The sequence below is a fragment of the Kwoniella bestiolae genome, chromosome 1 (genome assembly GCF_000512585.2).
Source record: "Kwoniella bestiolae CBS 10118 chromosome 1, complete sequence".
In the NCBI taxonomy this organism is placed as follows: domain Eukaryota; kingdom Fungi; phylum Basidiomycota; class Tremellomycetes; order Tremellales; family Cryptococcaceae; genus Kwoniella; species Kwoniella bestiolae.
The window spans coordinates 6,399,447-6,425,480 of record NC_089241.1 but is presented as its reverse complement, the minus strand read 5'-3'; the positions used below and the strand labels follow the sequence as shown (position 1 = coordinate 6,425,480).

General features: G+C 47.3%; 9 protein-coding genes across 9 annotated transcripts; 4 read left to right on the top strand and 5 right to left on the bottom strand.

Annotated features, from left to right (window-relative positions):
- Window positions 1-376: 376 nt before the first annotated feature.
- Window positions 377-1,657, top strand: I302_102404 (uncharacterized protein; the record flags this gene model as incomplete). The annotated part of the gene is made up of 3 exons (XM_019187779.1): window positions 377-638; window positions 697-866; window positions 1,040-1,657. 3 exons carry the CDS (start codon window positions 377-379, stop codon window positions 1,655-1,657), a joined length of 1,050 nt encoding a protein of 349 aa, XP_019050657.1.
- Window positions 1,658-1,921: 264 nt separating this feature from the next.
- Window positions 1,922-3,987, bottom strand: I302_102403 (uncharacterized protein; the record flags this gene model as incomplete). Its single annotated transcript, XM_019187778.1, has 3 exons — window positions 1,922-2,427; window positions 2,529-3,784; window positions 3,881-3,987. 3 exons carry the CDS (start codon window positions 3,985-3,987, stop codon window positions 1,922-1,924), a joined length of 1,869 nt encoding a protein of 622 aa, XP_019050656.1.
- Window positions 3,988-4,624: 637 nt separating this feature from the next.
- On the top strand, window positions 4,625-6,057 carry I302_102402 (uncharacterized protein; the record flags this gene model as incomplete). The annotated part of the gene is made up of 6 exons (XM_019187777.1): window positions 4,625-4,654; window positions 4,776-4,970; window positions 5,179-5,358; window positions 5,419-5,706; window positions 5,782-5,940; window positions 6,031-6,057. The coding sequence occupies 6 exons, from the start codon at window positions 4,625-4,627 to the stop codon at window positions 6,055-6,057; spliced, it is 879 nt and encodes a 292-aa protein (XP_019050655.1).
- A 503-nt stretch (window positions 6,058-6,560) lies between these two features.
- I302_102401 (uncharacterized protein) lies at window positions 6,561-7,820 on the top strand (the record flags this gene model as incomplete). The annotated part of the gene is made up of 3 exons (XM_019187776.1): window positions 6,561-6,864; window positions 7,066-7,178; window positions 7,266-7,820. The coding sequence occupies 3 exons, from the start codon at window positions 6,561-6,563 to the stop codon at window positions 7,818-7,820; spliced, it is 972 nt and encodes a 323-aa protein (XP_019050654.1).
- Window positions 7,821-8,391: 571 nt separating this feature from the next.
- I302_102400 (uncharacterized protein) lies at window positions 8,392-12,797 on the top strand (the record flags this gene model as incomplete). The annotated part of the gene is made up of 10 exons (XM_019187775.1): window positions 8,392-8,449; window positions 8,513-8,574; window positions 8,669-9,208; window positions 9,298-9,588; window positions 9,649-9,852; window positions 9,934-10,058; window positions 10,124-11,565; window positions 11,639-12,036; window positions 12,115-12,432; window positions 12,510-12,797. 10 exons carry the CDS (start codon window positions 8,392-8,394, stop codon window positions 12,795-12,797), a joined length of 3,726 nt encoding a protein of 1,241 aa, XP_019050653.1.
- Window positions 12,798-13,090: 293 nt separating this feature from the next.
- Window positions 13,091-17,165, bottom strand: I302_102399 (uncharacterized protein; the record flags this gene model as incomplete). Its single annotated transcript, XM_019187774.2, has 9 exons — window positions 13,091-13,126; window positions 13,207-14,069; window positions 14,133-14,283; window positions 14,356-14,615; window positions 14,712-14,921; window positions 15,001-15,146; window positions 15,211-15,815; window positions 15,870-15,956; window positions 16,044-17,165. 9 exons carry the CDS (start codon window positions 17,163-17,165, stop codon window positions 13,091-13,093), a joined length of 3,480 nt encoding a protein of 1,159 aa, XP_019050652.2.
- Window positions 17,166-17,861: 696 nt separating this feature from the next.
- Window positions 17,862-18,253, bottom strand: I302_102398 (uncharacterized protein; the record flags this gene model as incomplete). The annotated part of the gene is made up of 2 exons (XM_019187773.1): window positions 17,862-17,958; window positions 18,141-18,253. The coding sequence occupies 2 exons, from the start codon at window positions 18,251-18,253 to the stop codon at window positions 17,862-17,864; spliced, it is 210 nt and encodes a 69-aa protein (XP_019050651.1).
- A 2,455-nt stretch (window positions 18,254-20,708) lies between these two features.
- Window positions 20,709-21,941, bottom strand: I302_102397 (cofilin; the record flags this gene model as incomplete). The annotated part of the gene is made up of 6 exons (XM_019187772.2): window positions 20,709-20,734; window positions 20,799-20,852; window positions 21,015-21,091; window positions 21,391-21,629; window positions 21,847-21,864; window positions 21,939-21,941. The coding sequence occupies 6 exons, from the start codon at window positions 21,939-21,941 to the stop codon at window positions 20,709-20,711; spliced, it is 417 nt and encodes a 138-aa protein (XP_019050650.2).
- Window positions 21,942-22,318: 377 nt separating this feature from the next.
- On the bottom strand, window positions 22,319-25,597 carry I302_102396 (uncharacterized protein; the record flags this gene model as incomplete). The annotated part of the gene is made up of 16 exons (XM_065869475.1): window positions 22,319-22,353; window positions 22,451-22,601; window positions 22,691-22,765; window positions 22,831-22,968; window positions 23,037-23,336; window positions 23,408-23,513; window positions 23,574-23,918; window positions 23,977-24,037; window positions 24,092-24,191; window positions 24,264-24,384; window positions 24,457-24,576; window positions 24,650-24,690; window positions 24,771-24,944; window positions 25,124-25,208; window positions 25,275-25,289; window positions 25,365-25,597. The coding sequence occupies 16 exons, from the start codon at window positions 25,595-25,597 to the stop codon at window positions 22,319-22,321; spliced, it is 2,100 nt and encodes a 699-aa protein (XP_065725547.1).
- Between the last annotated feature and the right edge of the window lie 437 nt (window positions 25,598-26,034).

Below are 26,034 nucleotides of genomic sequence, written 5' to 3'. Positions count from 1 at the left end.
CACCTCTCAGTCATTCGGCATATACAGTACATACTCATCACTCATCAGCTTGAGAGTGCTCGTCGACATATACTCATCGCTCAAATGATTGTTGACTCTTCATAAACCCATGCTATGCTAACGGTTCCAGTCATTTAGGAGAAGCTCGTGCACTAAAACCGGAGTTAGCAGTTTAGCCTAAGCGTTATCTTTCGCAAGATGTCGTGAGATCGGTCTAATCCGAACAAGATGAAATATGAGGACTTTTTAGCTTCTTTTGTGTGTTCAGAAGTACCTCTGAGCTAAATATAAATAGACATGCAATACAATGCATCTACACGAGAAGTAATCTCTCCTTGGTTTCTCTCGGCAGGGGCTTCAAGTCTATTCCAGCGATATGATTTCGATACTGAGATTCTTAGCGCTCATCACTCTCGGCTCAGGGAGAGTTCTCTCCCTCCCAGTTGAGGACGATCAGACGATCTTCAATCCCACTCTCTCATCCTTCCAAAGCTCGACAGTATACGAAGAAGGAGCGAATACACCTATCAAAGGACATATCAACAGGACACTACCTTCCGGAAGGGAATACGTACTATTCGTTCCGGAGGGGTACGACCACAATGTCCAACATCCCTTGGTCCTGAGTTTCCATGGTGGTGAGTCTCGGTATAATCAAGTTACAAAAGGGGAGTTGACTGATGGGTTTTTATACAGCTGGAGGTAATTCATCAAGACAGGAGATCCTATCGCAATTGACATTACCAGAACATCGGATCGACGATCGACCTTTCCTCAGTGCGTTCCCGCAGGGTGTGAATAATGATATATGGGGTATGAAGCATATTTGGAGGGGTGCGCCGTACGCTAACCAGAGTGTGGACGATGTGGGTTATTTCTATCTTACAAAGGATCAACCTCTCGTCTTTCAAGACACGATCCTAGTATTTCTTACTCGCACCAAAAGACATACCTACGCGATATCAAAAAAAATGCTGTCGACTGCCGTCAGGATGTCCTTTGGAGTACACTGTAAGCTGACCATACATCCCACGGATAGGTGCAATTCGTCAAAGATATCCTCCATGACATCTCCAGAAACTACACCCTAGACCCAACTCGATACTACGCCACAGGCAAATCCAACGGCGGCGGCTTCACCTCCCTCCTTGCCTGTCTACCCGATACGTCCTCCATATTCGCCGCATTCGGTATAATCTCTCCAGCACTATACCAAGAGGCCCTCTCATTCGCTGGGTGCTTTCCTTCGAGGGCAGTTCCGATATTGCATTCTCACGGGGTGGAAGATGATGATACCCCGTTCCTTGGACGGTCCCGATCGGAGAATTGGGAGTTTGGGCCTGAACCACGGGTCGATAATTGGCGGAAGAGGTGGGCTTTGAGGAATGGCCATGAAGGTACGACAAAAGGGGTATTACCAGAACCCAACGAGGTGTATTATCCTCATACTAATACCACCGAGGAACGATGGACATTGGGTAAAGCTGATGTAATAGCGCTCAGTGTGGGTGGATTGGGACATTCGTGGCCTTCTACATTGGGGTTGGACTTGGCTGGAAGACCGAATCATATTGCGAACTTCAATTTGACTAGTGCTCATTTATTGCCATTCTTTAGCAAGAACAAGCTGCCGAAGGAGTTTTTGGATAAATATTGAGTGACAGGATGGTGCATCACGAATGTGACATATTCAGATAGTAATAATGTTTATCGTATAGGTTCATGATCTTCGTTCGATGAAATTTCACTCTACATGATTTATTATATACATCTACCAGATACGTTGGACACTATGAATATGCAAATAAATGGGAAAACCAACAAATGATACTCTATCCTTATCTTATGCCATGCTGTCAAACCAGTATCTAACCTTCCAATCCCTTGCGATGCCAAATTCCCCATCACCCCAGACCCAGACCTACTCCTCACCATCCTCCAGCCTTATCCTCCCATCCCCATCTATCAATCCCCTAGACCTCGCGTAAATCTCCAACCTCTCCAATTGCCCTTCATACCCCTCTACCAACCTGTGGACCCATCCATCCGTGGGAAACCCCTTCAACCACTGATTATGCAAATGCAATGCCCATACCTGTCCCACCCTCTCCTCCAACTCCTCCCTCCCACCCTCATCATGCCATTTCTTCCCCGCAAACACCGGCGGATCAGGCAAAAATGGATCAGGGAACCTGTTATCCGTGCGGCAGTTGCGCGGATCGGCAAAGCACCAGGGGAGGACGTCGAATGGGCGGATGTGCGCTGCTAAGAGGGCGCGATGGAGTTTGGAATAGAGGTGCGATCCCCATGTGAATGAGTTGGGTTTTGGGAAGGGGGAGGTAGACATGAGATGGAAAGCCTCGCATAGGTAGGGTGAGTGTCGCTCGAAATGCATTAGAGCACCGTTGAGGGAGTAGTATGGTTTGTCTGTGGTGCGTGTGGAGAGTCAGCTCCAGCATCAACTTGATTAACTTGATGTCATATGATATAATACTTAGTGTTTTCGATCAGTCAGACCAGACACTCACCATAACAGTCCCACTGCGTCACCCATTCCTCCTCTATCAGAGGATGCAAGTCCCTCGTCAATATCTGATCCATATCCAACCATATCCCCCCGAAATGCCAGAGAACCAACAGCCTAATTGCATCACCGTCCACCCAACCTTTCCCATCAAACACATTCCCTCCATTGGGTCCATTCGATAATATCCTTTCAAGATCTGTTCCCCTGGTCAAATGGTTCATCTCAACCTGTCTAATCTCAATATATTCGCCCCATTTCTTCAAAAGCGGCTCGATCACCTGATTTTTCTCCAAGACGGATTTCCCGTTGGTCCATAAGATAAGTTTGGAATACTGTAATGGTTGAGTTGCGAGGAACGACTGGAAAGTGACGATCTGCCTTTCTCCAAATTCGATCAAGTCAGATCTCCAATACGTATGATAGATCAATTTCTCCCTGCTTTCCTCTGCTAATGGGTCCGGTTGTATTGTCGAAGAGAAGTCGTAGCAGCTCATACCTCTTTTCAAACTTATCCCGGGATTTAACATATTTCGTTTAGGTGATAGGTGTTTTGTCATATTATAATATGGTGATGGGTTGTTGAAACATCCTTTGAGAGTTGATATGGAGTCGATCTCAGATTTGATCCATTTCTTCGAAAATAGTGAGAACTCCACTTGGATTTCATACGTTCTTCTCCATATTGATATTCCCCATAACAAACTTCCAAGCAATAGGAGAATCACCAAGATCAGCCGTATTGTCGAGGTAGGTCTCCTAACACCCCCACCGCCTCCACCAGGCCACCATCTCGCAGGCCACGGCAGGGAGGTCGACAATCGCCTTTTAGATCGATGGACAGGTAATGAGAAAGAGCTTCCCCGGGACTTCTTCTTGTGTTTTATTTTACCCATGCCGAAATGCCCCTCGTCCTCGTGTTCGTCCTGCGAGTCTACCTCTACCTCCGTTTCCCTCCTTCTTGATCTGGCGTAGGAGGGTCCAGCTTGGGAATTGGAGTATCCGTTGGATAAGGGTGATGGAGAGAAACGAGAGGTCGAGGAGGTATTGATGTCTAGGGTTGGTAGGACTGAATTGTGATGATACGGATTGGAGTTTGTATTAAGTGCATCGAGGGCGATATCGGACCCGGCGGTGTGAAGGGATGGTCTGACGATCGTAGCTCGACGTTGGGATATACCGGGAATGGTACTCATCCCTGCTTGGTGTGGGGGAGGTGGTTGGTCATCTCCTGAGGGCAGGGAAGGTCTAGTGTTACTCCTATAAGATTGATCCTTCATTAATATCGCATCCACAACGCAATGTCCATCTGGATATATGATGAAGCCAGGGAAAGACCAGGATCACTTCACTCACCAGTCAGGACCGGACCATCCCTCTGATGACGAACGGGTATGAGTATCATCTAATCCATTTACATGACTTGAGGATTTGTCCGCTCTCCTCGTCTCGCTGGGATCCATCGTATGAACTGACTTCAGCTCATGAGGTCATGAACTGGGCTGTTATGAGAGAATTAGGAGTGGTTATGTGCTATCATTCACAAGATTATCATCCTGTTGAAGTCCTTGTCATCCCCTTTTAAAAATGTTTTGAAACGCAACCTCCTTACATCATAACCGTGCATGTCGCATCTCGAGCCACGTGCAGCTGATAGATCGACATGCATCCCACCATAAAAAGGAATACCCAGATAAGTTTGAGGATACCAAGGTGCCACATGGATGAACCGGTTATTCCCGATTAACGGATATGTCTGGTGTATGTGGAATGCGCTCGAGCCCACTGTCGAGGGGATTATACCCTGAATATGACCATGTATGGCAAGTTATGATGCTATATCTCCATATGTTTTAGTGCCGAGTGTTGTACGCACTGACCAACCAACCACCACTCGCTACCATTCACCCTTCCCCCAACGTTCCTCTTTCTTTTTGCCATCTGTCCATCTCATTTACTCGTTGTCATAGTAAACAACACCCATACAAATCCTCTTTACTCGTCTCTCTTCACGCGTAATAATCTCTACGTGAGTGGATGTCAGCTATACACAGTGGAAGGTATGAATCTGACGCGTGAATTGCCATTTATACAGTCACAATGTCTCAAGCTGTTCCCCCATCATGGAAGGTATGTTGATGTTCATGTTATCCTATACCCATCTGCCACACGCCGCGCGGTCTCATCTCAGTACTATCATCTCTCTCGTAAAGCTACTGGGCAGATACTGATATTACCTTGCACCCCACAGGATCTCGGTAAATCCTCATCCGATCTCCTCCTCAAGGATTACCCCATCCAAGGTACCTCCCTCGAGGTCAAGACCCTCACCCCATCCAACGTCGCCTTCAAGGTCGCCGGTATCAAGGATGACAAGTCCGGTGCTATCAACGGTGATATCGAGGGTAAATACACCGACTTCAAGAACGGTTTGACCTTCACCCAAGTGAGTCGACGATTCAGGTTTGTTCTGTGGGGTTTAGAGGCATTGGGACGTCATGGGCTGCTAGATGTGGCTCGCCTATCATCTACAGCTTATCTTTTGAGAAGGAGATAGTATCTGTCATTCGATGTCAGGTATCTCCCTCCTCTTCCCTCTACCAGAATCTCGCGTTCCTTCCGCTCACAACGCTGACACCCTCTTCTCCACCCAGGCTTGGACCACCACCAACCTCCTCAGAACCCAACTCGAGCTCGAGAACCAAATTGCCAAGGGTCTCAAACTCGACCTTGCTACCACTCTCAACCCAGCCAAGTCCTCCAAATCTGCTATCTTGACTGCCATCTACAAGCAACCTTCTCTCCACACCAGAGCTACCGTTGATCTCTTCAAGGTGAGCTGTCATTTCCTAACACGAGCCAAGGGCGATCAGCTGATCTGTCACTCTCGCCAGGGTCCCACCTTCACCGCTGACACCGTTGTCGGTCGAGATGGTTTCCTCGTCGGTGCCGAGGCTTCTTACGATGTCCTCTCAGGTGCTATCACCCGATACGCCGGTGCCGTAGGATTCTCCGCCCCTGAGTACGCCATCACCCTCCACGGTCTCGGTAACCTCTCTACCTTCGCCGCCTCATACTACCACAAGGTCTCCAAGGACGTCGAGGCCGGTGCCAAGGCTGTCTACGACACCAAGTCCACCACCGGTGGTGTCTCCCTCGAAGTTGGTGCCAAGACCTACCTCGTGAGTCTTCTCTCTCTGCAAATGAGCACGGCAGCACAGAGGAATATGGCTGATGACATATACTTCGCGATACAGGACAACGCCGCTTTCGTCAAGGCCAAGATCAACAACGCCGGTGTCCTCGCCCTCGGTTACACCCAAGCTCTCCGACCCGGTGTCAAGGCTTCCTTCGGTCTTGCCGTTGATACTACCAGACTCAACGAACCTGCTGCCGGTCAAGCCGCCCACAAGGTTGTGAGTATACAATCTTTCGCGTCACTGAAGAAGTGTCTCTCTACTGTTCAATTGTTTCAGTCGTAGCTGACTAAAATTGTGCTCTTACAGGGCGCCTCTTTCACCTTCAACGCTTAATCTGGGTATGAGGTCTTATCTATTATAAATTAAATGAGAAAAAAGAGGATGTGGTATAGGGTAGGGTAGGGAGAAGTTCAGTTTAATTCAAAATGCTATTATAGGATGATTCCGATGCAACTGTTTTAACGGGACTTGTGTTGTTATTGCTTGCATGCCTGTGTCGTTTGGGGTCGTGGATAGTATTTGATCGCGTCCTAGCATCTGCCGTGGCTTGCTTCCTGTCTAGCGTTGCAAGGTGTTTAAATGATACGAGAACATCTATGCTGTTCTGTGCCCCTCACTGTGACTGGGCGGCGTTTTACAGTGATTTGCCGGATGTGGCGCGTGATGTCGTGCTGGTACTGCAATGTAACATGACAATAGTCGTGACGTCGACCTCTCCTCTCTTGCTTCAACATGAATTCATGGAAGAGAGATTACTTTGTTCATCTTCCTTCCTTCCTACTCTACATCATCCAGTCTCATCCCAACTCAAGAAAAGCGGACAAGGAAAACCCAAAATGTCAGATAGAGGCAGATCCCGCACCCCCAAATCACTATCCCCCTCTCCATCACCCTCGCGTTCTCCTCCCCCCGCCCGAAGAAGACCATTGTCCCGCTCAAGGTCCAGATCCAGATCAAGGTCAAGGTCGTACTCCAGGAGCAGATCACCTAGGAAGCAGAATGGTAATACCAGTAGAGATACGGGATTGAAGGTTATTGTGGTTTCGGGGTTGAGTAAGAACGTTATGAAGGGTCATTTGGAGGAGATTTTCGGGGAGTATGGGAGGATTACGGGTGTTGATTTGCCTGTGTTCAAAGTTTGTGAGTTTATTGCCCCTTTTCTCTAATGTTCACTATGGAGAGTAGAGCAGATATAGCCGCTTCGACATCATGCTTCTATGCTTTTCTGATTGGAAGGGAGATGGCGGACTTGTCCTTTTGGTATCACTCTCATTGAAGCTCGTCTCGACATATCCGTATAATCACAGTTGACTTTAGCTGACTTGATTTTCATGTTTTTAGCCGGCCTGAATCGAGGTAAAGCAGCTATCGAGTTTGCTCAGTCTTCTGACGCTACTTTGGCTGTGAAGAATATGAATGGCGGTCAACTAGACGGATCATTCTTGAATGTCCAAGTGAGTTCTGCTCTTATCGTTACTCTGTCTTCACAACACAACCCTAACCTAATCATTGGCGACTTAACTATGTTTGAGATTATTTAGATATCCGAACATCCCCTACCCGCGCCCAGACCGCCTTCCCCACCAGCAATCCGACGACGACGATCCCCCTCTCGCTCTAGATCACCTCCACCTCGACGACGACGATCCCCTTCCTACTCTCGCTCCCGCTCACCCCCCCGCCGAGGAAGTTATCGAAAAAGATCCTTATCTCGATCCCGCTCCCCTCCCAGGGGTTATAGAGGAGGAAGAGACACGTACGTCCCCCGTGGTCCTGGTGGGTATGGCAATCGTGGTGCACCACCTCCAAGGAGAGATAGGAGTCCGTTAGTTGTTCGACGACCTGGGGAGAGGGGCGCGCCGAGGAGACCTTCACCGGAGTATGGGAGGGGTGCGAGAAGTATCTCTAGGAGTAGGAGTAGGAGTCGATTATACTCTAGGTCCAGGTCTAGGAGTTATTCTTCGAGGAGTAGGAGTAGGAGTCCAGTGAGGAGGAGGAAGTTTAGTGCTAGTAGGAGTAGGAGTAGAAGTATGAGTATAGACTCGAGGAGTAGGAGTAGAAGTAGAAGTATGAGGAGTGTTAGTCCGAGGAAGTAGATGCTTGTAAAGGGTAGATATTCTGAGAGGGAAGTTATATCGCAGAAGACATGAAAATTGATCGTCCCGTATCTTATCCCTACCTACGTTCTGGAGGTATCCCACAAGTTTGGCGTGATGAACAGTCATAAATAAAGTATCCTCGTATATATGCATCACCGTTACATGTATATCCTGCATGTCTGCTTGCGCACTGCATAATACTCATGGAATATTTATACATGTCACCTCATACTACAGTACTTGCATTTCCAACTTGTAAATTGGGCATGGGCATATCATATTCTTCCGGATTCGGAGAGGTCCGAGCGCAGAGTTAACCGGAAAACGACCACAACGACCATTCAGCTCAAAATAACGAAAACACCAACCCATTCAGCGTTATACTCCCCTCCTCATTCAACCTACATACAACATCTCGACATCTCATTAGGCATTCACATACGCTTACACAGGGATTGAAAGATATCTCTCTCTCACACGAGTCTGCGCAACCATACGAAAAGGAGTGAAAAGGTCCGTATCAATCTTGCGTCTTGGACATCGGCGTAAATCAAGTTGAACCATCAAGATGAAGGTTCTTACTGAAGAAGATGTTGAAGGGAGGATAGTCAAGCTTAGGTCTGCAGGTGCGTCAATTATATACTTGTCTGGAAGTGAAACTTGCCGCTGATTCCGTGATCCATGCTCAGAACCAGATAAGAAAGTAGATATCATCCAAGCGTTCGGTCTAGATATTGAAGAAGTAACAGAGGTGAGTGAGCTACCATCTACCTAGCCTCCAACAGCTATGAATGCACCCTCCGTAACTATATAAAAGTATGGGCTGATCTTGCTCATCTGTACAGCTCCCAGAATCAACCATCGACCCCCTGATCTTACTTCTCCCACCATTGATACGCTCATCCCATCCACTCCTACAATCGTCCACCCTATCCTCATTCTTACCATTCTTCATACCCCTCATTCCCGACTCTCCCACTTCCCATCTCCGTTTGATCCTCTTACAGATCCTCCCAGCCCTCCTAGAGAAGCTTAACGACCCTAAAGAACGTATACATAGCTCAGCGAGTAACGTGATATTCCTGACAGGCAAGAAATGCTTTATCGCTGAACCGCCCCTAGCCAACTCCTCACTTGGAAGTTCGGCGCATGGACCTGGATCAAAGGGCAAAGAGAAGGAGAAGGAGACGTTATCGCAGACTTTCGAGAGATGTTTGAAGGATACACTGAACTCGAAATCGTGGAGATCGAAAGTTGAGTCATTGAAGATACTCTCCAAACTTCGAGGTGAACTGGGCGCGAAGTTGGGGTTGAAAGGTTGGTTGGGCGTTTTGGTAGATCTGCTGGAGGATAGCGATGGAAATGTCAGGGAGCAGGCCAAAGAGGTGAGTAAGATTAGTCTCCACAGCCAGCTCGTTGTAACCGAAAGAGAGGGAATCACATGTGAGCTGATATGAATTGATAATCTGAACAGACGGTCGTAGCGCTACTATCACCCGCTTCCACACCACCAGCAGCCAGATCGGAATTGAAGAAATTACTCTTGGCTAGAAATGTTAGGAAAACAATATCCAACGATATCATCGCTAGAGTCCTTGGTGGCGGTGGCGGTAGCGGGGCAGAATCGGGCAGATCCACACCTGCGAACGTTCTATCTTCGGGCATTGATACACAAAGGGAAGAAGTAGCGGTCAATGGAAGGTCGGGCACTGCTACCCCTGCGTTATCCGTGGGGGGAGCCGGTGATGAGGTCGAGATCGTTTATGTGCGGATTACCTATCTATCGTTAAGGGGTATCCATTATGCTGATACTGGCCTGTGATAGATCGCCTCACCCCATGATCTGTCGAACGAACTTGCTGCGATGTTACCTCATTTCGAAGGTAAAGAGACTGAACAGAATTGGGCGCCCAGAGAAAAGGCTGTAGTGAGGATAAGAGGGATGTTACGCGGTGGTGTGTGGCCAAAGTTTAGCGATGCGTTTATACAGGGGTTGAAGGGTGGGATACTAGAAGGCGTTTCGAGGACGGTGAGTGGTCAATCGTATCGGACGCAATTACGTGGTGACCACCCTTTGGATGCGGAAGCTGACGCACAATTACGATCACAGATTGTCAGTCTGCGAACGACAGTCGCTCAGCAGTCTTGCTATCTCATGAAAGAGCTTGCGGAAACTCTCGGACCAAGTTTCGATCCTTTTGTTGAGCATTTGCTACCAATCCTCGCTAAGATGGCGTAAGTCGGTTGATCTGCTTAATCACCAAACTTGCTCACTAATCTTGTTTGGCGTGATCACATAGTGGATATACGAAAAAGATCATCGCCGAACGATCTCAAGCCTGTGTAACGGCTATAATCATCCATACCCATATTCACCCACGGGTCTTCATCACACATATAGCTGCAGGGGTATCGGATAAGAACATACAGACTCGGCATTTCTCAACTGGTCACCTCAAGACTTTCCTCGATATTCACGGAGCCAAGTCCAAACATGCCATCGAGACTACACCTGGTATGATGGAACAGCTCGAGGGAGCCGTCAAGAAATCACTGGCAGACGTCAACCCGGCTGTGAGGGATCTAGCTAGGCAGGCATTCTGGAGCTACCATTCTGTATGGAGATCAAGAGCGGAAGTAATCCTGAACAGTCTGGATGGGATGGCACGAAAACAGCTAGAAAAGGCCAATCCTCACGACTCGAATGGTATTATCGTTTCTGCTAAAGCTGCTCCTCCAGCGAGAAGAGCGACAAGTACGATGTCAGCGCTTCTAGCTGAGAAGAGAAAAGCCAAAGCGGCTGAACTCGCTGCTGGCAAGATGGCACAAGAATCGCCTAGGATCGTCTCTGGTCCTGTTCCAGGATCACCCAGCATGCAGCAAGGTATGCCTCGATCAAATTCATCGGCTTCGCTATCTGGACAAGCTAGCAAACCCGGTCAATTGGAAAGGAGTATTACTTCTCCAGAAACACCGCCACATACGATCCCTCTACCTTCTTCACCAGGTCCGAGTTCTTCTCCCACCCCTTCGCAAAAGATCACTCCTCGCCCAACTGGAAAACCCGCATTGGGCTCGCCCAAGGACCTCTTATCGACTACGCGAGATAGACCATCGAGTCTGGGTCGAAGTCCACCTTCGAGAGGGTCGCCAAGTCGTGATTCTCCCTTGAGGCAATCATCGACTTATCCATTCTCCTCTTCCGGCCTGAGATCGCCAGCATCAAGTACCGCATCAAGTAGCGCAGCCAACAACCTGCGCACACCGCAGAGTCATCGACGACCTCCCCCTTCTTTCTCTGCGGAGACAGGTCTCGGACTGGGTGTGAATACACCGTCGGGAACTGGGATTGGCCAATCGTCTGTATCACATGAAGCAGAGGGTGAAGTGGAAGATTGGGCGATCGGAACGCCTACTAGGGTCTTACCTCCCGGATCGGGGGTGGTGGAAGATGCACGTCGGGCTCAAGCTGCTCAAGCTGAATCTGCCGCGCAGCAATTGATGGAATATGCCGAAGATGAACAGGAGGGTATACCTTCTGGTCTGAGTCTGGGTCATTCGCACGATGTTCCCACTACTCCTGCTAGACCTACGAATGGGAATGGAAGTGCGTACAAGACACCTCTCAATGTTAGGAAAGCATGGGAGGATTCACCGAGACCCGAGGCTGTTACACCTTTGATGATGGAACGGCTGAAGGAGAGGAAACATGAGCGAAGTTGGTGGGTCCGTAGACAGGAGTGTGAGTTGACATGTCTCAGCTGTATCGATAATCGATGATCGATTGTAGCTGACAGGTCGCGCATTCTTATTAGTGATGGACAAAGCATCTCCTCTGAAGTCTACAACCCCAGCCCCTTCTTCAGCCATCACAGAAGACATAGAAGGTTTAACGTCTAGTCAACCAACTCTAAGGAATCTCCAGAAACTAGCTCTCTTCTCCACCTCTCACCCTGTACATAACGACGAGGGCGTCGATATGGAAGATCAAGATCTCGAGGAAGAAAAGAAAGTATGGAATGACGATAGAGTGTTTGAGAGGATTCTGCAAGGTTTATTGAACTTTTTGAAACCTGCTCAAAATAAGAAATTGCTAGAGCAGGGCTTGGTGGTTCTTTGGGAGATGGTACAGCACCAGTGGACGTTATTTGATGGGCATGAGCATGAGTTGTTGGAGGCTTTGTTTGGGCTGAGAGCGAGCCATGATGCGACTGTGAGTGATCTTTCTTCCCACTCTTGAACGGCCTGCTCAACGTCAATGCAAAACGCTAATGATTCTTTCAATCCACAGATACTCGAGTCTACCAACGCGTTAATATCTCTACTAACGCAAATATCAGATCCAATGTACTTCATGACCTTACTCCGCTCATCCCTCGCTCGATTCCTATCGGATCATCCGTCGACATCCACACTTGATGCAGGCCAAGAAAACCTCGACGGGATGTCTCGTCTATCCCTCAGTGGGAACGCACCGAGCTCAGAACAAGAGAGAATTAGGAACTCAGGTTGGTTATTCGGCTTGACAAGTCTAGGAATGTGTATTCTCAGATTACCCGAGGCGGTGGTACGAGTCGAGGGCGAGAAGTTGGGCCAAGTGATTATGGAGGTGAGTATACACGATCGAACTCATTGGAAGTGAATATCCATCTGACTCTGAGCAATCCATTTGTTTTATCGTTCTAGGGAATGTCATCCCCCTCTTCCATAATTCGCCAAGCATCCCAAACGTTATTATTATCCATTCAAACTATCTTAAAAGATTCCAATAAGACTCTATCCTTTGTTGATGGATTGAACAAGGGTCAAAAAGATTTAGCGATTTATTATATGGCTCAGAATGGGATATTGGATACCTCCAGTAACAGCGCCAATGCGCCAAATGACGAAGCGAGGGAAGATGAAGGAAAAGAAAAGATGTTGAAGGAGATGCAGGGGTTGATGGGTAGGGGTATATCAAGGAATGATATATGATGGTCTTGTTTATTGCATACGTCAATGACATTGTATATAGACGGAGTGCAAATCTTCGAGGAGAGCTGCTGCATGTGTTAAATAGACCATTCCAACGATGTGACAAGCTAACAAGATTAGACCTAGCTTCTTCCCTGCGTGTCAAGATAGAGATACATAACATAATGATCATCATACAAAAGCGTCTCATCTCCTCCCATTCCTCTATTCCACCAAGAAAGAAAAAGTGTTTGCGGCTCTTCTCCCTCACAGTACCATATTCAAATTTCAAGCCCTGAGATGATCTAGTCATTCTATTTCATAGGTCGTACCCTCAAATTCGGACGAAGCTAAACACAAACAAGCCAAGAACTCATCAGTCAGCCAATCCAACTTCTGTATCATCAATCCAGCAGACCGATAAACTCACAATTTCCACAAATAGCGGTCTAAGCTCCTTTATAGCCTTAGTCTCAGGCGGTACCAATACCAATTCATTCTGTCCCTTTCTCTTCCGCCTCTTCCCATGAGACTGAGCGGATATCTGAGGGGATCTAGGTGGTCGGCCAGGTTCGTTCGTCCCGTCCCTCTCCCCATGCGAGGAGGATACGGGTGATTTCCGATTTTTGAAATCCAGTGAATTCCGTATTTTCTCAAACGATTTCTTATGGGCATGTCCTCCTGAATCCTTTCTTCGTCTTTCACCTCCCTCCTCGGGATCAGGTGCAGGTTCAGGGAGCAAAGCAGAGTTCAACGATGATCTCTCGCTATCTTCCGTCGTTTCCCTCTCGTTCAGAGCTAGATTTCTCATCTCCTCCAATTCTTCTTCTTCCTCTTCGTCCTCCTCTTCTGACTCCTCATCTGCGATTTCCCCTCCCTCCGCCAGGGCAGTCTCGCCGATACTCAAACTGGCCATAACGCTATCCAATAACGCTGCTTCCTCGTCTACGCCCACACCCTCCGTACTCGACGAAACGGCCGATCTGAACCTCCGTCTAATCTTCTCTTCATGAGCTATCTTGAGTTTGTAATGATACTCTGCTACCGAATCTACCTCCCTCATCACCAACTTTCGTTCTTCCTCCGAAGCTGGAAGGATGATCTCGAGATCTAGTGGTTGCGGTAGCCCCGTTCGAGCGTAGGTCAGGAAGAGCTCGATCCATGACATGAGTGAATCGAATAACCCCTGACCCTTGGAATGGACGTTGTGCACGAAGGTGTAGAAAGATTGTTCGTGCCGTTGGACGAGATCGATGAATGTCTGGACAGTCCGTTGGGGATCTTCTTGGGATACTGCGGAAGTGGACGCAATCGGATTAACTCGACACACTACTTTCTACAAGATATGCCACTCACATTCCTCAACCTGTTCGACTGTACGTATCATATCGTTTATGAACGCCTGCATGTCCCCGAGGGAATCTGCGATACTTGCAGCCTTGTAAACCGTAGCCAGAGGAGCATAAAATATGGTAATGATATCTTTGAGCAGCTCAGCGGTGACACCCTACGACCAACCCACACAAATCAGTTAATCACCACTATTGGTCATGAAGCTGTTTTGAGACGCTGGACTCACCTCAAAAATCAGAGCCAACAACCCTTCCTTCTCCCTTTTCCTAGTCCACAACTTCAATAGCACGCTCAAATCCTCATATAACCAAGCATCCTCATTATCCGGTCCGAGATCATCGTCCGAATCATCCTGTTCAGCCTGAGCAGACTTATATTCATGGTATGCCCTGGTGGCTCGGGCGACTCTCTGGAATTGTGGTCTTGACAAAGATGGCATTTCGGGTGATCGGAGAATAGTGACTAATAGGTCTATACGCTCTTGTGCTATGTGCATTGATCCATATCAGCGGGATTCTATGATTGCAAACCTGTATGACAAGGATATGAAAAGACCAGTTTCAGACAGGTGGAGCTACTCACCAGCATCTCTTCTATAGATCTCTTGAATCTCGAAAGGAGCATTCGCATACTGCTCGATCTTCTGACACAGTACAGGATCATCAATCTTCTCTTGTACAGCTTCTATATCCTCTTGAAGTAGCCTGACATCCTCAGTGAGGGATGAAGAGAACATCCGCTGGAGGAGGGATTGACCACCGAAGGGTCTAGCAAGGAAGAGATCAAGGACACCTGAAGTACACAGAAAGGCCAAATATCAGCACGAAAATTGTTATTCATCATTCAACAGATCAAGAGATGAACAACTGACCTCGTATCATTGCCATAGGATTGGAGATCTTTAGTATACCCTTCAACACGAAATAAGGCATCAACCCATGTAACCTCTTCAGTTGAGTCAGGGTATCGGAAGCAGTATCGGAAGCTACGAAAAGCTGGAAGATAGTAGCTGCGAGACTGTGTCAATTCATTCTGTATCAGCTTGTTCCATAGCTGATCATCGCATCACAAAAGGACATACGATATTCTTCCCCACTCCAGTACACTAGCTTCAGCTTTCGGCAGATCCTCGACCCTCTCAACCCTTCTGACAACTTCGAAGACGCCCTTCAATCCACCTTCCTTGCTCAACACATCACCTTTAAACTGTGCCAACCCCTCTCGAAGAGCCTCGATCCGCTTCTCAGCTTCAAGTTTGAACCGTCTCCTGCCCTCCTCTCGGACCGCATCGCCTTCCAGTCGTCTTTGACAATCTACAGCCTCGGGAGGGGTCAAAGTTGTAGGTGCGGAAAGGAGGAAGGACCGTAATATAGGTGAATTGATCACAAAGGGTAAAGCCAATATGGAATTGAGGTATGCTCTGAGGGTAAGTCTGTTCTTCTCCCTTGAGAGCGGTGTAGTATTTGTTGTGGGGGATGAAGGAGAATCAGGCGCATATCCCGCAGTCGATGGCGGAGTGTTGTATCCACTTGAAGGTCCTTCAGGAGTACCTGATCCATAGATCATTCGTAGGGGGTTGTAGGCGCTGTAGCCTGCTGTGGGAGGGGGACTCGTGGCTGCTGCAGTGACGGACTTGTCTTTTGGAGGAGGCGGTGGGATCGGGTAGTCTGGGAAGGCTAGTCGAAGCTGCGAGACGAGATATATATAAGCTTTTATCAGAGTAATGAGCTTCAAACATACCTCATCTGCCAATCGCTTGAAATCACCATACCGCCTGGAAACAAATACGTCTGATACGCCGTTACGTCTTGTTCGAATGATAAATTCCTAAGTACGGCAACGGATCAGCCTTATACAGACAGCAATGCATATATACTCGAGGAAAGTGTGATGGACAAAAGAAGGACCGCTCACCTCATGAGACCTGCTCCGTACTCTTCCCTTTTCCACAACGACCCTAACGCCCACCACATTGACCTCAAAGCCCGCGGTTGGATCAAACGCCCCGGCCTGTAGGTTGTGCGGATGCCTCTCCAACCACTTCCTTCTCCGTTCCTGCTGCAGCGCTTCAAGCCTGTTCAACTCATTCTGACCTATCCTCACAACCTCTTCTCCAGATGTCAACTTGATCCCCACACCAAACATCAATGACGAATGTTTTTCGATCTTCTGCCACAACTTCTTCTTCTCCAGTATCTCTTTCCTCTCTTCCTTGGTCATCAGGCTTTCCATCACCTCTTTCTCCTCCTCGCTCAACCCCGCCGTTGACGAGGCAGCCGACGACCCACCAGTGGTAGCTAGAAAGGAGGAGAGAAAAGGCTGGACTTTCCCTGACCAGAACGTCGGTGGGGCGGTGGAGAGGAACGGAAAAGGTAGGAGGAATTGATGGAACATGAATCTCAAGAATGGTAGGTCCCCTCCGAGTCTGCCTTCTATCCTTGAATTCTCAGATATCTTCTGCAGGGCATCTTTCCTGGCAGATTCGGGAAGCACGAATGGGTCTCCGAGTAGACCTAGGGCATTGGCACCTAGTACGGGGTCTGTAATGAGGTTGAGCTCATGTTGCACTTGAAGATTGACCAGTGTTTTCTTGAGGTAATGTGCTCGTAGGGGAGTGAGGGTAGTGGGTGGGTCGGAAGAGGATATGGGATACGTAGAATGGTAGGGATGTAGATGTGCTGAAGAGGTTTGAGCACCACTTGCACTTCCACTTGTAGAAAGGAGAGGAGCAGTATTAGGTGGTTTTGAGAAATCTATAGCACCCTCTTGGTTTTCCTGGGGCGGTTGTGAGAAATCTATCTGTCGACCGAACCCAGCACCAGCAGGAGCCGTAGCAGGCGGAGGCGGCAGGTCTTTATTCTGTGAAGGAGGTGAAGGGGGAGAAGTGAATCCTTGAGCCAAGTCAAATGCGTTGACTGCTCCTATATCCTCATCAGGCGGGGGAGGGGGTAACGGTCGATCTGGTCTTGTCGAGCGTTGTCGGCGGGGTGTATAGGGTTTGTACGGTACGTTTGGATTTGGGCTTGACGAGGACATGGTGGGGATGGGCTACACCACGAGATGAGGTGTGATTTGAACGAACAGGAGTTGAGATGAGATGGATTGCGATTGAAGAGTGAAAGTATAAGTGAAAGCGACTGAACGTGTTAAAACGATTGTTACATGACGTAGTCGCTATTCTTGGCTTATTCGGCCGTTGTCTGTTATCACACATACAGTATAAAATATCATGTCATCACCAGTAGTGTCGTACAGCGTATACATGCACAGCACATCGTTGGGTATGCATGAATGACTCGATGCATACAGTAAGCACCGGGTCTGAAAGTATCTTCTCGATTTGTATCAGGAGTGGTGCATTGATGGACGACGTATTAACAACGACACCAGGCTGAAACGGTACATATATACACCTCACCGCTTTGAGCTCGTTTATGGCGTGCCTGCAGTGCAAAATGTCGACCACATACAACCTAATCGAAAGATAGTGTCATTCTTGACGAGTCTCACCAGCTATATATGAAACAAAGCATATTGCCTTGAGCACAACAAGTAGGCTGGAAAATGGACAGTTGTAGATGCGTTTACTGATACTGTTCCATTCTCATATAACTTTCTACAAATGGTATATTAACCTTACTTCGATACAAACAGTTAATTACAATGAAATGGTATGGAAGGATCTCTGCTCTACCCTCTATATTTGGGGTGATAATGTATGGAAGAGACAGACTAAGCCTGAGCAATCTTGCTTGCGACGGTACGTTCCTTCTCGAGTCTTTCCTTGTTGGCTTGGAAGGCTGCGTCTCGACAGGCTTGCATACCGGAGCTGCGGGGTGAGAGGGGTGAGAGATGGTCAGCCATGATTCAATCAGCGAAGTAGACGGTAGAATGGAGTATGACTATACGTGGTATCAAGTTTTATTGATAGAATATGGTATGATCAGGGACAGGCGCGACGAATGCGCAGAGAAGACAGACGTGTCTGTCGTGCAATGAAAACAAACTCACCAATTATGAGCCTCAGGCTGCCTATGAGTCGAGCAAAAACATTTCTGACAATGTGGGCAATCGCCGACTATACGCTGAGCTGCAGAGGGGCATTGGGTGGGGTTGGCAGTCATCTCGGGTTTGTGTCCTTCTTCAGTGGGGGAAGTGGGGATGTTGTAGACGACTTTGAATTGACATCGCTTCTTGGCTGGCCTGAGGGTGGGAGGATTGGTATCAGTAATGGGTATCAGGGTGTATGGGATGAGGCAGCATGAGGAGTAATATCATGAATGATGGCGAGAGTGATATATGCCGGACCGTGAGGAGTCGATGAGATGAAAGAGACTCGATGAGGAAGGGTGAGTACTCACATGTTGATAAACTGATATTACTGGATGAGGAAGATAAGGAATAAAGATGAATTGGTTGGTTGGTTGACTGATGGAATGGGTGGCAAATACGTTGAGGGTTCTCTCTCTTATATATCTAAAAGCTACTCGTATCGATCTGATCCTGATCTAAGGACTGGTCTGATGAATCGATGGTAGGATGCGGGAAGAAGTTTATGAAAGTCGTGGGTGATGTGCGATCTCAAGGACCTATCAATGCGTTGGGGAGAGATAAGGAGTCGTGTGCGTCGTTGTTGATCGATGAGCTGCTACTTGATTTGAATGTGTGTATACGATGTGATATCGAATAAACGAATGATTTGATCTAGTGTGCTGATTGGTGGTTGTATAGGTACGTTGTATGTTGACTGATGAGGAGAGAGAAAGAAGAAAGGAAAGAGGTTAAGAGGATAAGAGGATAAGAAAGGTTTATATATGATTGATCGTTGGCTGATTGATGATTGATGATCGACTCACAATCAGTCCGCATTCGTAAGCGCAAGTCTAAGTGTATGGGGTAATACAAGGTGCGTGGTGGCGTAATTACCCAGTTCAATCGTAATCGTAATCGTAATCGTAATCGGGTAATCCTAATCTGCCACTCAACCTACCGAGGCTATCGGATTACACCGCATTACAACACCTAGACTAATCTCAGGGTATAAGTTCTAGATCATCCCACTGAATTCTGAGGCTCTCCCATTCCCCGGAACGAGTGAAACCAGAATAACGGAAGAACGGAAGAACCCAAAAGATACTGTAAGATACCAAGACAAGGGATCATCCCACTGCATCCCATCCCGGAGATAGACGTGGACTCAGAGATGGAGCGAGCCAGCGTATTATGTTATTTTTGCATATACGCGGCCGTGGAGTCAGGGTGAGTCGGTTGCTCGTATGATCTGCATTACGACCATGATGATCTCGTATGACGAGGATAGTGCAGTCTCGAATGTACTCATGAAGATGTACTCATCGACGGATACGATACGATACGATACGATTGCAAACTTTAGAATCTCAACCCAAAGTCGTTCAACACTCTCCTTGATAACTGAATCTGGCAAACGCGAGTCTAGCAATGACAGACACAGACACCCATGGTGTCTCACAGCAACTGCAACATCGATGCTCAATTCACTTCTGACAAGGTAGTATGCAATCTTATGAATCAATGTACAGACAGAATCGTTCCACTTCTACAAAGACAACTCATCGTCACTCAATATCGATATAACCTTCTGATTACTCGCCTCGACGTATCTCTTGCTCCTTTCAATCTCTCTAGTCGAAAGAGGTTCCAATGGCTCGCTAGGTTCTGTTGATATACGTATATGATCATATAACTCAAACTAACATTTGATCATAATCCATACTTCCTGCACAGGTATCACCTCATTGAGACTGATCCCGACTCGTGATGGCATGAGCACAAGATGAAATTATACTGGAGTGATGATTCTCTCCGTCTCGCGTAGTCTTGAAGATACTGTAGCATCGTGATCATTTTACAAGGATCGCAGCGAATCAACCAGTTTGTGCACGGTCCCCTTGGATATCTGACAGGACGCACAACCGAATGTACTTACCAGTCGATTTGACTAAACTAAGTGATGGGGTGAGAAGGAGTCACAGAATCAAGCGAGAAAGCTTTACGACGAGCATGATATCAGAGAAAGAAGGAAAAGCAAGAGGAAGAGGAAAAGCAAGGGATGCCGACGCAGATTCGCGATACCCAAGATGATCATCTTCCACAAAGCACACAGACCACCTACATTCTCATTGGTGCCATATCGGACAAAGCATCTTCCCGACTTATCAAGATTGAGCAGGATGAATGATCATCATCCATATCATGCTCGTTGGGAATTCTCCTACATGACTTGTATGCTAGGCATCAAGGTCAGTATAGGTTGGGAATAGCCTTATGTAGTTTTTTCAGTCTTTTTGATGCTCAGAGATCGCTCGTGTGAACGTGATATGATGCTAGGAAAGGCTAGTCGCTTTGCATTTCGAAAATAGTCATATACGATCTCTCTAAACAAAGCTTAGAGAAGGGGTTACGAAGCTAAGAGAGGGACAGAAGGCAAGTTAGATCTCATCACGTCGAGGGCGACATGGGAACAATGACCAGACCAAACTCACAAAAGACAAAAGAAGAATTTGGGATATCCTAGATTCACATTAGTCTACGCTACGTCTATCTTCGGAGAGCCTTTTCTAAGACTGCGATGGATTCATACATCAGTAAGCTGCCCGAACGAGTACCAAGAGGGGCAAAGTCACTCACTAGCATCCTTGGTGATTTCTGAGAAGTCGGTAGCTTGAATCTCGATGTGGATACCTGTGTGGGGAGACATGACGGGGTGTAAAGTTCAGTTAATATTCCGGATGAGATTCGGTATTTATGATTAGATTGGGTATTTATCAAGGGAGAAGAGTAACACATCAAAGTCAGCCGACGGACTCGTAACAGCTTGACGACAACTTGTAGTCAACCACTCACCCTCAAGTCGTCGTCTGAGAGCGTCCTTGGAAGAGGCAAACATCATCTTGTTCTTGACGTTGGCGTCGTCTGGGGACCTGTGTGGGTGGAGTGATTCGTTAGTGAGAATATAAGCATATATGAGATGTGGGTTTGATATCCTGCTCGTCCTCGAGCTTGTCCTCTCAATTACTCCTTCAGATCTCGTATCCTTTTATCAAATTGACAAACAGGTGTAATGGTACAACATTCCCCTCTAAAGATAGGTCCCTTGTCTGTCACGATCCGTTCATCCAGATCCATCCGACATCTGAATCAATCCTAAAATCGCTCTTCCACTTTCATATGCCCACCGCGGCCCCGTTTTCCCCTTGTAACCAAGAAAAAGTGTACTCACCAAACAACGAAAACCAACTTGTTCCTCACCCCCTCCCCACCAGGAAGCGTAAACTCGTAATCATACACCGCCCATCTACATTCCTTCTCCGGCAACTCGCCCACAAAGCTATCAAAGTCCTTATCTTCAGAGGTTTTCAAGACGACGATAGATTTCTTGTCGTCTGATAAACCGTATATGACGTAGGTCATCTTCTTACCGGTCTTGAGCTCTTGGAATTTCTCGAGACATTCTTGGGTCTGAACGAGCATCAAACGCGAGCGTCAGCGAGTGTTTGACCGAGTGAGCAAGTGAGGGCCATGATTGCGCGAGGGAAGGTCCGGGGCGGGGTGGGATAGATGAATGGGAACAGTAAAGAGATATTATGTATTCTCTTTCCTCCAGACTATACTACTCCTCTCTCACCGCCCTCTCTATAGCTCTGATAGACTAGGTTGCATGAAAACCACAACTCACAGGTTGAACACCGGAAGACTACATCGACAAATCAATCAACATGAGCTCCAGTTCCAGTCGGCCATATCATCTACGTGTCCCCGTCAACTCACCATTTTGACTGATGACTAATGAAACGTCTATGTTCTAGTAGGTATAGATGAATAGGAGAGTAGTTGTGGATAACACAGATGGTAGGTATGATAACCACCTTGAACCAACAACGATGATAAACGCCTGAGCGGTGACGAGTGAGATAGCAAACACAGCGTGGCGCGAATGAGAATGACGAGTTACCCTGAGTCAACATCGGAATAATCCTACTGTGGCACTTTACTTTATTATTGTGCATGGTATAGTAGTATAGGACACACATCTATCAAACTAGACATACATAAGACTGCGTACATAGGATACTCGTTATATTCATTATATCGTAAGAAACTATCATATACTGTTGGAGCGGATCTAGGAAAAATATCAGACACCCCGCCTAGAACGTAAATGCCTCTTCCAGGAAAGCGTGATCTACAATCAGAGGACAAAGCAAGTCAGCTCAGCTCACATAGCAAATGGAATATTCGAAGAAGTCGCGATTGATCATATGTCCAAGAGCCCCACTCACAATCAAAAGCCTTCTGTCCTTCTCCTACAGGTCTCTCCTGACCTTCTTCCAAGGGCTGAGGCGTCCTCTCCTCAGGCATCACCTCAACTAAGAACCTGACTGTCTCCCTGGGTAGATGGGCATATTGGAAATCTATATCCGTGACGTATGGCTATAGGATACCATAGAGAGCAAGCATCAGTGTTATAATCGAAAATTACCACCTCCCGTAACGTATCAAGATAGAAGCACATAACTCACCTTATCACCCGCCATACCCCTGAACGCCTCCCTCAACTGCTCAGGCGAAGACGCATCATCTTTCGTCAAATCGACCTGATCATGCAAAATCAAGATATCAGTGAGCTGAAATTAAGTGCAGCTGGGATGGAAAAGCTCACCAAGAGATCCAACCAAGCTTCATAAGTGACCTGACCGAACTTCTGCTCCAACTCTGTATATATAATGCCAATCTCCTCTTCAGCGTAGACTATCCCCAAAGACGCCAAAGCGGAGTGCATCTCCCATACTCCGAGGGTCTACCATCATCAATCAGCTTCCAACCTCACATGTATATCATGTCCAAGTAAAGGAAGGATTCACTCACATTACTATCCTCATAAGCGAAATGTTTAAAAGTCCCCTCAAATTCCTCCAACTTCGCCGGCGTGACATTAGTATGTTGAGCAGAGACCAGTTGGTTATCCACAAATGCCAATTTTTTCTTCACTCCTGCTTCGGCGAGACTTAGCTCATACTCTAAATCATCATATGTCAAGACTGTATAATCGTTCTCTTCCACTTTGGCTTCTGTACAGCTATTGTTGAGGGAGGAGATCTGGGTGGTGAGGGTTGTCCGGAGCGAGGGGATTATAGATGAGAGTTTAAGTAGGGTTTGTTTCTGGTCCTACAAGCATCAAAGATAGATATCAACTCAGATTCAAGCTCGATGCGAGACTTGATTTCTCTCGAGCTCACAGGTAATGACCCTCTCAACGCTCCTATGGCCTGTTCGATCTCCTGTAACCTTAGTACAAAATCTTCCGCAGCTCTGGCAAAGTTCTTCCTCAAGGCGTCCTTGATACTGAACCACATATCATATCAGCTTGATCTCAGCTATCACAGTTGCCAACGATAAGCTCACTCTCTAATCGTAGCGTTGATCGCCCGACTTCGAGCCGTCTCAACTACCAAAAACTCCTGCCATCTCTTCTCCAGATCCTCCAACCGTAGTCCATGGACAGGTTCCCACGATCTCAGCGAGTAGGTCTTGATCTTGGTTTGGATATTACTGTATAATGCTGCCAATTCCTGTCGTTCCTTTACGTACCCCCTTTTCGTGGTCTTCTTATACTCGTTGAATTTGCTGAGGTGAGCGATGGCCTCCGGATAGGTGGTAGATTGAGGTGTGAGGGACCAGGAATGTAATGTTGATTCGAGCGAGGAGAGGAGGGAGGTCATACGTCGTTCAAAGTCGTTTTTGTTTGTCCTACGCACACATGTCAGTTGGGTCGTAGGACATGATACTTTCACTTTGTTCAACTCACCAGAGACCTTGCATCAGTTCTGCAAACTTCTCTACCCTTCTCGCACCAGTTTCTGCTTTATCTATGATTGCACAAATGTCAGCTACATACCTCTTCCGAGACCGAATCAGCTCACCTTCGCTAGAGAATTTGTGGAAAAACTCCGCTACATAAGTCATCACCGACCGCTCGTCTGGTACTTCCACATCGCACAGATCTTTCACCTCGAGCAGGCGCTATGGCAAGACCAACAAAGTGTTAACATCACTCCAGCTCAGCCAGAACAAGTACATTGGCATTATACGTACGGGTATACCCAATTTCTCTTCCGCAACTCTGAATGCCAATTCCGTATTTCCCCTCTTATCGCTCTTGTTCAACGAATGATAATCCAAAAGTTCAGGTCGATGACGATGTATCAATGCGCATCTGCACGTTCCAACCGAGACCAATCGATAAGCTACACCCTACTTGGTATGAAAACCGCCAATCAGAGCTTACAGGGCTAATCCATCCGCAAAACTAGATTTGAAATTCTGAATATCCACTTCAGGATTATAAGGTGTCGTTTTCCTCTGACACCATAGAAGCAAACCGTCCTTGGCTGAGAGACCTTCCTCGCTATCATGATTAGGAAGAGATCAGCAAAGGCGCAGTATAGGTGAATAAGAAGAATAAATAAAAGTGGACTGACGTGATACTAGCAATAGTGAACCTCAAAATCAAGGTCCATATCTGCGTTCGGATCAACTCCGTCAGCTACCTGTTCCTCAATCTCACCTCATTTCACGAAAGAGGGGTGGGATACAACGTACCATCCCCAAGATCAACTTCAAATTCCCATCCACAATATCCTCCGGCCCAATATTAGTCAACTTTATGTTCTTCCCTCTTATAAAGTTCAATGCCTTGGCTGCGTTCTCGCACTTCTGGACTCTCATCGTGGGCTTTTTGACATATCGTCCTAGGGATTCTTCAGACATTATTTCCTATCTCGAGGGATTAGCTGAAGTTGCGTAGAGTAGTGCAGCAGCGAGTGAGCGAGCTTACGAGTAACTATCATAGGGTATCATTCAAAGTCAGCTTATGTTCTTGACGTAACCAAGCTTTGTTAGTGATATTGATAGCTTCAGAGGGAAAGTAAGAAGACCATGAGAACAAGACCCACCTGAATGAGTTTAACACCATTTGAGAAGTCCCGCACTAGATCAACCATAGGATCCAACCCCTGACTTTCGAGCTGTTTATTGAGCCTGCACATTGCCCGCTGATCTCAGCTAGCACCCCTACTGAAAACAGAAGAGCGAGTTCCAACTGACCATTTACAGAACGTCCTATAGTCCATAATCCACAATCAAATCAGCTTCCTCTCTCTCGACTCGACAGCAAGCAGTGGACAACCGACTAACCTAGCCTGTATATCCGCCCACTCATATTCCCTTCCCCCACCACCACCACCTCCAACCGTGGGACTCCCCACAGGTTTAGGACTCGATGGCCCACCATACCCACCATTCGCACCTACACCGAAAGAAATCGCCCCGAGGGATTTGGTCCGTCCGTGTCCCATCCTGTCGGTTGATGAGCCTGGTAAGGAGGCGTGCTGCGAGTTGCGTCGTTCCATCGGTATTGGAGATAACATGGTGGTATGGGACTAGACAGATAGGTGGCGAATGAATTTTGACAGGAGGTGATGTTGATGCGTAGTTCTACTGAGTAGAATCAGAAGTAAGGTGTATGTGTGTAGCTGATGATGAAACACACAGACGAGTATTTCACGCGTATGATTTGTGTAAGGGGTAAGCAACATGGTCATAGCGTGGGTATCATGTGGTCAGCGCAGAATAGCGGGATCAAATTGCCTCAGCATGCTTTATCAGTGAGACATCTGATCGAGAGATATCAGACACACCATCCAGTAGTACTAGCGATGCTCCGGTCCGAACAAGCATCTTCATTCCATTCACACTTTGATCGACATTACATCCGACCATGCACCATGCACCATGCACCATCAATCCCATGCATAAAGGCTTCTTGGCACAGGGTATCCAAGTACATGTCCACTTGAGTCCCCCT